Consider the following 12,949-nt stretch of genomic DNA (forward strand, 5'->3'; position numbering starts at 1 on the left):
TGAGTGGGTGTCCCTATACAATGGTTTCACGGTATCTTGCTGATAACAAATTTAAATAAATTAAATGATATGTTATATAAAACTGTAATTTGTATATAGAAATATCTTGAAAGCTCATCTAATTACTATACCACCAAACATTTAATCATTCCTTCCGATGGGTGCTGAGAAATATGTGACGGAAAATTCCTCAATACCACACAAGTAAAAATTCTAAGTCGCTCAGAAAACAGCAAGTAGATGACCTAGTAAACTGGAAAGGGGTCATCATTGCTAAGCCATATACCTCCAAAAATAATTATTCCTTCTAAAGGGTGCTGAAAAATCTGCGAAGGAAAGTTACATCACATGTAAAAATTCTAAGTCGCTCGGAAAACAGATAGTAAATGATCGAGAAAGCTAAGAAATCTGTGACGGAAATATTTGTTTAAGGACGGACACCCCTATCACTATATACTCCCACTTTTTAAAAGGGGACTATAATAAAGAGATTTACCTCATATTTACAGCATAGATCGGCCATAGGTTTGAAAATTCGATTTACTGTTTCAGAGCAAGATTTTTTTCAAAGTTACCAGACGATCTAGACAACAGGCGACAGGCGGCAACAGAAGCCATCTAAACGCATAACATTACAAGAACATCTGGATGTTGTAGTGATTTATGATTTAGAAGTTCTTTCATATTACAACTCACACGTTATACCAGAGCTTGCCGTAACTACGCAGAGTTTTTGTATCGTCATCATGAACTCGTGGATCGTTAGGATGTATCCATCTGCACTATAAAAACTGATTTGTTCATCGTGTCATAGTTTTCCTTTCCTCTTTCGTCTACCCCGGACGTGACTTTTTATGAGCGACTCGATGGGTGTTTCTAGAAAGGCAGAGAAGGCTTACCCTACCTCTGCTCCTGCTCCATGCTCCCATTTTAGTGGAGTCCGAGTTACTCATTTACATTTGTTTATATGTACGTCTTATTTTTTTATTTCACATTCTTTAATGTGTGTGTCTGTTTTCCCTGTCTATATTCGGCGTCACATAAATAAGATACTGTTAACATTTGAATAAAAATATTTTCTACGACCTTATTGAAACCTACCGTCGTTTAAATTGTCTTAAATGACTTGCTCATTCGTTTAGCAAAACGGCTTCTCCCTAAACATTGAATCGTTAAATTCCGGTCAGATTTTAATTCTGGGTGCCAGTATTTACATTGTAAAAAGTCGGCCATGTTTACAGTGATCGGGTTGCTAGGAGATATTGTTTACGTTTAAATGGTTTGTCCAAAAACCGAAGAAGCCAGAATGCATTTCGGCGTTATTTCGGATATCTCGGATTTTTTTACGCGAACAACGTACAATACCGAGAAGTTGATCAAGCAGACGATTGTCACCGGAGTTCGACGGGAACTTACGAACTTCGTTTGTAAACAAATCGTCCCGTAGAAACCAACATGGCGGATATTAGTATGGGATTTTCCCGTAAGGATTTGTTACGCATGATTTAAGCTAATAAGCGACTCGTTGGTACTAACACGTCATGCATATATGCGAACTATCTTCATATTAGATAAAAGAGAGACAACTCTAGCGGTGTCCCGACGGTTTAAAAAGTAGAGCTTCAATTCGAAAATGTGTTGTATGTGACGTCGAGTATAGTCTTTATCCCTGGATTGCATTCTTTTGGTTTCTTTTCGAATATTGATTCTCTTGTTTATTTTTTCATTATTGAATATATGAATAAAAATTCTGATTCAGGAAACAGAGAAAAAACATTTAAAATTAATCATTTAAACTAAGTTTCCGCTATAGTTGACATATTATCGTTAAACAATACAAGTTTCGGGGATTTCATACATCGCATCTACCCCAAAAGAACTTGAGATAAAGGATACTACAGACACTGTGAAGTCAGCCTCATATATTGACCTACACTAAGAGATCAGCGGAAAAGGAAAACTGTTAACAAGCTATACGACAAACGCAATGACTTTTCGTTCCGCATTTTAAACTTTCTTTTCATTTGTGGCAATAAACCGTCAGAACCTGTGTATTGAGTTTTCATATCAAACCTCATACGTTACGCCAGAGCTTGCTGTAACTACGCATACGTTTTGTACCGCGCTTGACTTCCTACAACTAGGCTTCTGGAACATGGTTTTTGAAGTCATCACTACAGAAGTCATGAACTCGTGGATCGTTACCATAATAACATATTTGTTAACCGTTTCATAGTATTCTTTTTCTCTTTCGTTGATCCCGGACTTGACTTGTTATGAACGACTCGATGGGTGTTTCTAGATGGGCAGAGAAGGCTTACCCTACCTCTGCACCTGCTCCATGCTCCCATTTTAGTGGAGTCCGAGTTACTCATTTACATTTGTTTATATGTACGTCTTATTTTTGTTATTTCACATTCTTTGTTGTGTGTGTCTGTTTCCTTGTATAGTCTTTATCCCTGGATTGTATTCTTGAGGTTTCTTTTAAAATATTGATTCTCTTGTTATTTTTCATTATTGAATATATGAATAAACAGTTTGATTCAGGAAACAAAGAAAAAACATTTTAAATTAAGACCTCACCAACATTGGTCCAGAAATAAAAGTGAACTGTTCACTAGAAGTTTGAAATAAATGAATGTTTGTGATCTCTTTTGCACCTTATACTTACGGGTTCGGTACTATGATTCAAATTAAATGCTTTGCAGGGAGCAGCTTGATAAGACCGCAGAGATCGGACCCTGAACACTTGGGTCAAGTATAGACACACCATTCAAATTTGACATTACTTTAGGTTTTGATTACGATTGATATATTAAACAGAAAAAAGGGCTATTATCCCCAAAATTAATATCAGTCTTTCTTTTATTATTTGGATCCTATTTATAAAATTTTATCAAGATCAATCAACTAATCAAGTTATCGCATGAAAACCAAGTGTCTACGGACTATGACGACAGCACCATACGACCACTTTTTTGCGGTCGTTTAAAAATGAAAACCAAACCTACTATTTGTAGTATGAGTATGGAACCATGTGCAAAGACTTTATACAGATACATTGATTAATACATAAGTTAATGAATACGAATGACGACAGTACCACATACGACAGCAGAATTACGGAAATCTTCTGCTTTGTTACTAGATGCTATATAACATTACATGGAATCACAAAAGATACTTCATTTGCATACACAATTAATGCATAAGATTTTATGACATACGAATCCTTTTAGCTAATAATAGATGTTTTCCTTACTAATTCAGTTTTTACAAACATGATTTTTTTCTCAGTGTAATATAAAATGATTAACGTCTTCATTTGAATAACTGCTACACTATAAGACTTCAAAAATCTTATGTTTCGATGTTAGCTTCAACATAAAACTACTGACAGAATATAAAATCATAACTGCTAGATTAAATTTCAAAGGCGAACAATTAATACATTTTTTAAATATTTAAGGGCTTATGTTTTATGCAATGCAAGGTGTAATGATGATAGCACTAAATAACATTTATCATATGTTGTTCTTTCTGTAAAGAATTTACTTTATATATATATATAAGAAGTCTAATCGGGTGATGCAACTCAACCATCTTACTTGCTAGTATATTACTATGTCGATACATAGCATGCACGGCGAAGATCAACATAGAATGTTAATACAAGGATGCATACATATATATATAATCAAGTTTAAACTACATCCTAACTCTAGAATCGATGCGAGGTTACAAATTTGCGTTGCAAATTTTGTCGCTCCCTCAGCTGGATTCGAACCCTTTCTCTTTTCAGACATCTATGGCAACACCGCCTGCACTAAGACTAAGTCCAACGCTCTAGACCACTCGGCCAACTTGGCTACATAAAAATATAGAGTGAAACTTCCTCGTAAGTAAATCTAGAGCGCGAACATTAACACGTGATGTAACTGAATAGGACAACCTCTGATGGTATCGAGTAAGACAATAGAGCATCCAACCCGGCCAGCGAAAGCTATACTTTTATATAGCCTATCTGGCCGAGTGGTCTAGGGCGGTGGACTTTGTGCAGGCGGTGTTGCCATAGATGTCACAGCATTACGAGTTCGAGTCTCTCGGAGGGGACGACCAAAAATTGGCATCGCAAATTTGACCGTTCTATCATAGGTTGAAAATTTTCAGACCTTTCTATACGTTCACATATCTTCCCTATATCAATTTGATCCGATGGAGCAGTGTAGCGAATAGAGTCGTCACATTCTGAGACGCTTGTATACTATTGATTTGTTGTGACATGCATCATTAATTTGATCCTCTATCCTACATAATAACATCTAAAATGAACTGTCCCGTACTACCATACATCGTGCACTAAGTTACAGCCCTAGATTAATCCTACGAAGAGGAATAACCCGGCCAGCGAAAGCTACATTTTTATATAGCCTAGCTGGCCGAGTGGTCTATGGGGCTGGATTTTGTGCAGGCGGTATTGCCATAGATGTTATAGAATTCGACGCATTTGCTCATCTGTCGATACCACCAACAACCGTCTAGATGAACTCCGTGCTCATTTTTTATGGCGTGGCTATATATCAACAGATATAGTTCGGGGATTTCAACGTGCTAACAACATCAGCCGTAAAGATCTCCTCGAGTACAAACCCAAGAACAAAAGGGTTCCTGTTGTGCTTACATACTATCCAGCCTTTGGGAAACTCTCGCAGCTACTGCATTCCAACTGACATTCAAAAACATCCTAAGCTCTCCAAGCTCTTTCCTGGGGGGCCGGTCCTGGCATTCCGTAGACCTAGGAGCCTAAGAGATGCCCTAGTAAGAGCAGAGATTTCATCGCAGCCCAAACAAAATACAACGGGCCAGTGTCGACCATCTGGAGATAAAAGATGTAAGACTTGTACCCAGATACTGCACACAAAAACGTTTAAAAGCTACTGCAATGGAAAGGAATTTGCCATTTTTTGCGACGTGACTTGCAAAACTGAAAATACCATATACCTTCTCCAGTGCCGATATGGTATACAGTACGTTGGCTAAACAGAAAAACCTTTCAACAGGCGTATGAATGGTCATCACAGTGACTACAATTTACAAATGCAAACGAGACCTCCCTCTAAGTCGCCATCTTAGATCCACCGGACACACCCAGGAGGATCTCCACAACATTGTTGTTACGATCATAGAACATAATAAAAACTGGTCAAAATATAAAAGAGTGTCTCGGGAAAGCTTTTGGATGAAAAATTACAAACAACTGCTCCAGATGGAATAAACGAGAAAAAAATAATCCATTTTTAGGTCCTGGTCTAAGGCTGGTACAGCACTATATGCTATACATCAATACGCCGTACTACCATATTTTGACTTTTTTTAATTGTTTTCCACAGTTAATTTTTATTTTTAATTTTGATAAAAAGACCCATTCAGGTTCCTTATCATTTGCTTATGTGTGCCTTTGATAAAGGTACAATCACCCACAGCGTACGTGGTTCAGCTTCTGAATCTGTTTTGATCTTGAACTTTATGAGTTTTATGCTGAAGAAGGATATCAGTTATCCGAAATGTTCAATGTAAATTTTACCATCATTTGGTAGTGTTAAACATATTAAGACGCGTTTATATAAATAAGGGTCTGAAAATTTCCCAACGATGTTAGAACTGTCAAAATTGCGATGCAAATTTTTGGTCGTTCCCTTCGCGGGACTCGAACTCGTACCGCTGTGACATCTATTGCAACACCTCCTGCACGAAGTCCAGCGCCCTAGACCACTCGGCCAGCTAGGCTATATAAAAATATAGCTTTCGCTGGCTTTCGCTGGATTTCGCTGGCCGGGTCATTCCTCCACGTAGGATTAATCTAGGGCTCCAACTTAGTACACGATGTATGGTAGTACGGGACAGTTCATCTAGGTGTTATTATGTAGGATTATTAAGTATCATTAACGTCACCACTGACAATTACAAACAACACAACATACAGCGGTTCGGACTGTTTTGGCAGGCTATTGCAAAAAATATTCGTATTTTTAAAACTAATTTTATTAGATGTAATTAATGATTAAATAAAATATTCCACAAAATGCAATGACAGATTTTGTTGTTCATATAATAAGACATACCATGTTCATAAAAAAACATGAATTTATCATCATTGGTAAATTGTTAAAAATCTTTATACATGTGTGTGACTTTTATGTGCATATAAATCGTCTCTTAAATCTGCACAAACTTAACACTGTAAAATAACGTGTCTTTTTATCGTCTTCATTGCTTTTAAAACAAATCCACACATGTATATTGATACTTTCATACCTTTACGCGTCGATCTTTTACGGGTTACACATCTAAATATCGGCAAATATACCGAAGCGTAACCAGTGGGATGAAATCCCAAAACTTGATCAAATGCATTCTTAGTAAAAAGTATGGTATCTTATTGTACTAAATATTTTTTATTTACTTAAGATCTTCAAAATATTAAAAACAAAAACAAAACAACAAATTAAAATGAAAACAAACAAAAACAAAGGATAAAAAAAACAAAAACAGAACCTACAAAAAACGGTGTTTTGTGACCAAAAAAATCATGACCTATCTTTTCTCAAAATAAAAAAACCAAAATATTTCCTTATAAAGAGGTTTATAATTCTTACATTCAAATATAAAAAAAGATATAACAGAAATACTGACATACCTATTTAAATGGGAGAGAGACATATGAATATGTGAATATTCCTTTTATTAAACCGACCCAAAGAATAATGTAATATAAATGATGCACCGTGAAAGAAAAACACGAAGTGGTAGAGAGGCATCACTTGACCTTCATATAGAATGGGTTAAGAATGAATATACTTAAAAAAAAATACCAAAGCGTCAGCAGCGGGATGATTCAAATATGTCAAAATCCCGAAGTTCCTAAACGTGAACACATGAAACAAAGACGATCTACATACACAATGTACCGGGGCTGTGCATTAATTTTTAATATGTTAGTATAATGGAATTCTCGATGGCGAAGAAGAATAACAAGAAGAGGAAGTTATAAGTAAATATAAAGAACAACAAATAACTTGCAAATTACTTGTGACTCCTTCCACAATGATAAATTTTTACAGCTTAAAGCAAATGATTGACATTTCATCTAATAACAGTATTAATTATAATTATAATAATATAATATAATAATAAGACTTGATTTTGATTGGGTAACCTAATCTTTCCTAGGCCCTCATGTAATACATATCGAAACAGAAATTATATATTTACAGACAAGACAAAATTGTACAAAAAGAACAAACAGAAAAACACAAATTAACTGCATACATTACATACATATTTTTTCATAGACATAGATGTATTGTCAATACATAAATCACTCGACACGTCAATACAACTTGAATCTATGTTTCAAGCAATTTGTTTTTGAAATTTTACATACATTACTCGGTAATTCATTAAAGAAATGTAACAGAATATTCAAAAGACTTTATGTAAATTGTAATTTGGGGGTTTCGGACTTTTTCATTTCTCATTAAGTAATAATTGAACTTATTTACTACACATCGTCTCGCCCTTTATGATTTGCATGCCATTAATGCTGTAGGGTGACTTTGAACGTCTTCATGACAACAGCAGAAGCCAACCATAACTATAGGGTAAGTCACGAGGTAATCTTATAAAAAACTGACTACGGCAGTTTCAGCTTCATAGGATTATAAGCCTATAGTTGTATTATTAAAAAAGGTTTCATTACGTAGCCATTTCCGTGTAGCATCAGGTCAAAATGACCAGCCTTGGATCTTTTACTCAGCTAATATGAAATTCGCTACATTAAATACCATTATACTGCCACAGATTTGTAGAAGACATTCTCGAAATATGGCAACATGGACATGACGGAAAAAATGTTAAACATACCATTTGTACATTTAACAACAATAACATTTTACAAAACAATTTAAGCATACTTGTAACTTATTCAATTGAATCAACTTCTTCACACCAGTACGTGAACTGCAATGGAGTCCGTACCACTAACGTCATATAGACTTGAAGATTTAATCTGAAAGTTAAAATATTTAACAATGTAAAAAATCTATCCAGTCTTGGAAAATTTCGTCACAAAATAAATGACATAAACAGTTAACAAACGAACAATAAAAAAATACTATAAAAAAGGCCTTTGATTGAGTCAACAGTCTTTCAAAAAACCTTATAAAAAGGCCAGTTTTCACTGATAACAAGTTATTCCTGTATTTACGGGAATATTGATGCAACCATTAAGGAATAGATCAAACCCATTCAAAGTGAGCAATTATTTTTTTTTACAGTTTTAAGGCTTACTTTTGCCTCATTACTCGCCATATTCTGAATAACTGTTTTGCATGTAAGAATCAGACAACCAATTTCGTGTAATATTTTATCTTATAAATCAGTCAGAAAGACATTGATTCCAACTACGTTGGAGTTGCTTGTTTACTGATATATGAAAGACGAGTAAAATCATTTAGTGACGATCGAAACATTGCGAGAAGTTGTATATATTTTTTCTTACACTGCTATACACTGCCTTGTGTGTACTTACCAATGTTTTTATTGCTTATTTATGAAATGCAATAGAACTGCATATATTGTGAGGGTACCTCTAGCTGACTTCACTGTTATACTATCTAACTAAGTAAATTCCTTGTTTCATATTTTCTATCTTGAAGTATGGCATGTGTGTGAAGTGTATAGATATCATATGAATCATGGCAGTATAAATGCTATGTGGTTTCACTTTTACAGCTTATCCTTGGGTTTGCATTTTTTTTCAATTTCCCTTTAAAATATTACGATTTATGATTATGAGTTTTCTTACCATCTTTATATACTCATGATTGGAATGTAATTGTTTATTTACTTGCAAAACACATTAATTATAAATGATTATGACATGAATGTAGAACCAACAAAAATGAAGAACATGTAACTAACTGAATTTCGCTACGTAAACATGTTTATGACCTTTTGAAATGATATGGTTTAGTATTTATTTCTTTTATGACATAACCATTCTTTAAATGCTTATCCTTGTCATCGATGATATTAAATACCTTTTCTCTTTGTTCCATAACAAATCTAAGAAGTGCCTCACAGGACACAGCTTGATATGACCACAATGATCGAGCAATTATCATTTGGGGCGAGTTAGAATACACCATACAAGCTTGATACAGCTCTGAGTAATGTCGTGGTCGTGTGTGAGCGATTGTTTGTTAGTTTGATCATCTGTCCCATTGTGTAACTATTTAAAATGTGGTTAACAAAGTTATGGTTGATTATAATTGTTAAAAGGTTGTGCTTTTGTGTACGTTAATACCACATGAATTATTCTATGAAATTATAGGACAATGTACTAGTATGACCGTAACTGTATGATTTAGCCATGTATAGTTATACAAGTACAAAGAGAAGGTCTTGATTTTAGAGCACCAATAAATATACCCTTTCTTACTATGTCAGCAATGCTCAGATATCAATATTACTTCAATTTGGGGTCGTCAAGTCTCTGGCTTTTGGTGACCGTTTTTATAGTATACGTGGGAAAAGCACTAATTGAAAGTATCAAAAATTTATTGTACAAAAATAACACGAATTAATGATTTCACAATAATCAATATTTTATAGGAATTTTCCCGAGCGGCTTTTCGTATTATTTGTCTGTGTTGTATGGCAAGCCAAAGAGGACAAAAAATGAGTGTTTTCTAATATGAAAAAAAAAAAAAAGATTTTCAATATTACAAATTTGATTTCTAATATTACAAACCCCTTTTCAAATATCGAAAAAACATTTTTTAATATTAAAAATTCAATAGAACTTGTAATATTAAAAAAACGATTTTTTAATGGTTCCCTTGATTACTCTTTAATACCAGAAATCGATTTTCTAATATTGGAACATGGATTTGTTGTATTCAATTACAATTTTTTAATATTCGAAAATCAATTTGCAATATTAATAAATGTGACTGATTTTGCAATAATGCAAAGTGATTTTTTAATATTACAAATTCATTTTCTGATATTGCAAATTCAATTTGTAATATTACAAAATGTCTGATATTTTATAATATTACTAAATCAGGAATTTGTGATATTAGAAAATGATTTTTTAATATTACAAAATGAATTTCTAATATTAAAAAATATTTTCTAATATAAAAAAAAATGATTTTGTAATATAAAAAATTTGATTTCTTATGATTTTTGTCCACTTTGGCTTGCCATAATGTTGTCTATTACCAAGAATATTATATGTGAGTTTGATAAGCGCATGTCCAAACTTATACTAAATTATTGTTAAGTGTTCTAAGATACACCATAACTCATATAGAGCCTTATATCCATGTGTCAGTTGTTTCCCTTAACTTTCTGTTCAAATTACCCTAGAATCCCTTGTGAATTATCGATTCAATAAACTACCCTCGGTTTCTCTTGGTAGTTCCTTTTAGGTTTGGTAGCCTTTCTTTGGTACCCCCACCTACTCTGAATTTCTCCACTGAAGCGTTTGCTTATATATAATCTGGTTCCCTGGTCAATATCATAAGCGTCCCTAGGATCGCTAAAATAAAGACTCAGGTCACCAGTGACGGATATGCACAATACATGAGTAAATTTGCGCTTATGAAATTAAATAAAAACAAAGATGAGATTATCTAAATTAACTTTATAATTGTGCATATATATCGAAAGATAGTATCAGTAACTTGAAAAATATTTCAACCTATTTTTCTTTAAAATTTGAATATTAAAACGTATAGAAGTAAATAAAATAACGTCATATTCGCTCAGCCATTCAAAATACAGAAAGACGTCACTGGTGATCCGGGGTTATAATTGAGAGAAACTTGTGGAACGAAAATATTACCCGGGCTTTGTGGTTAGCTTATACACCGCCAGCTTTACGTGCCGCTATTGTGGCGTTCTCCTTTGGTAACCTGACAGTCAAACAAATGTATGTGCGCGAACATCTTTGTTTCCGGTTTTTTTTAAAGGACGATTTCTTTAAATATTGAACCCCGTAATTAAAATGTATCAAACAAACTATTTCTATTTTATTCTATAGATTCTGAGGATAGAAACATATCTTTATTTCACGTTGAAACATTCTCATTGCCGACAACCCACTCTCAACAACCTGTTCTATAAATAGATCTAAATATATATCTGGAATTCCCCACTATCATTTTAACCGTACTTCCGAGAAATGAAAAAAAAACTTGTTATCTAGCTACGACAATGCTGTTCATTTGCTTCGTATATATATATAGGGAAAATAGTAGTATTTAATTCCCTGCATTATGTTGATCAATCGTGGAAGAAGGTTAAAATTTAGGACTTTTAACTCAGTTCATTTGTCATGTTTACCCCATCTCCGAATTATATGTATTAATTTCAGAAAATGATGGTAACATTTTCTACAATTTATATAGAAAATCCTGTTTGTACATATCTTTAGGCCAGAGAAATTTTATTCAGTTTGCGCCGGTGGAATTTTTTAATCTGCTCAAATGTGTATATTGAAATGCACTTGAAAATTAATTGCGGTGTCGTGCCTACATCTGTGTGACTTGATATAGAAGTTCTCAATTTAGGTGCACACTTATTATGTATATCTGAATGTAAGAATCACTCACTTAATGTATTTTTGCTTCTATTAATTCAAATTCAAATTCGAATTCAAATTATTTATTGTTCAAACACATTTTCATTAAATGGTCATGACACAATAATAACATAATGCACATACATTTGTATAAATAAAACATTAGTATCATTTACATGTATAATGTTGTGGACGACGGTGACCAACCAGAAAATTATAACGTTATACTTTGAATGAAAGCTTGGCAATTATTTATATAATTAATTGTTGCCTGGAGTACTGGGAGTAAGTTAGAGTTAAAAATCAAACTTATATGGCTTTCTGTTAGTGAGTTGAAGTGGTTTATATATTTTTTAAATTTTAGTTATTAAATCATTTCTATAGTTAATGTAGGCGAGACAATGTATGAAGAAATGGGTTTCATCATCAATTTGATTTAATTGACATGATTTGCAAATGCGTTCATTAGCTGGAATGTTTTTTGTATCATCCTCTCTCTTTTGAAAGAGAGTGGGCACTAATTCGGTATTTGCAAATTATAGATCTGTCTGATTTGTATTTGCATGTATCAAAATAAGATGTTTTTTGTTAACCTTATAGATTAAAAGAACAGAAGTTTCTTATTATCTCTCAATGTACAGAGTTGATTTTGAATACTTTGATCAATGATTCTTTGCTTTATATGTTATATATTATGTTTAAGTAGATCTGTATCTGTTAAAATGTAATTAAAACCAAGTTCTTTTATCCAATTGTAAACTGTTGTTACCCATATATTATTTTGTGGAATATTTTTATATATTTCATTTACAAGGGTGTTATTGGAGTTAATAATGTGTTCCAAGACTTTAATAACTTGAACCATGATTTTGACTTTGAGAGGTTGTCTTTTGAGTTCTGCTACGCATGTAGAATTTGTTGCCTTGTTGTGAACACCTAGGATTTCTTTTACAAATTTTAAGTAGAGATGTTCAAATGGTTCACTATTTTTGAAATAACAATTGGTTCCCCAAATTTCACAGCCACATAGAATAATCGGGCTTATAAGCAATCAAATAGTTTTTCTAGCATAGCACATGGATTGTTCAATCCTATAGAGTTTTTAATCTTAAACCATGCCTTGCGATCTTTCTCCATTAATATCATAGAAGAGATGTTAAAATTGCCTGTATATTTAATTGTTAAACCGAGATAGCAATATGTTTTTACAGTTTCTAAAGTGTTATCAATACGTTTAAAACTATTAAGATGAGTTTTTCCATTTGAACTGAATATTATAATGCTTTGTTGGTTGAC

At 33.3% G+C, this 12,949-nt stretch overlaps 1 protein-coding gene across 7 annotated transcripts in view; it reads right to left on the reverse strand.

The window, feature by feature from the left end:
- Window positions 1-6,018: 6,018 nt before the first annotated feature.
- Window positions 6,019-12,949, reverse strand: part of LOC148610890 (uncharacterized) — a 72,917-nt gene continuing 65,986 nt past the window's right edge. For 4 of the 7 annotated variants that reach the window (XM_088590759.1, XM_088590756.1, XM_088590752.1 and 1 more), the window contains one exon: window positions 6,020-8,068. In XM_088590759.1, coding sequence (XP_088446885.1) covers window positions 8,064-8,068 — 5 coding nt within the window. In that variant the 3' untranslated portion in view covers window positions 6,020-8,063. Of the gene's footprint in view, window positions 8,069-12,949 lie in introns of all 7 variants that reach the window. The other 3 variants (XM_088590757.1, XM_088590754.1, XM_088590758.1) reach the window with 2 other exon arrangements.

The sequence above is a fragment of the Perna viridis genome, chromosome 7 (assembly GCF_037379345.1).
Source record: "Perna viridis isolate PV_CMFRI_1.1 ecotype Kerala chromosome 7, ASM3737934v1, whole genome shotgun sequence".
Taxonomy (NCBI): domain Eukaryota; kingdom Metazoa; phylum Mollusca; class Bivalvia; order Mytilida; family Mytilidae; genus Perna; species Perna viridis.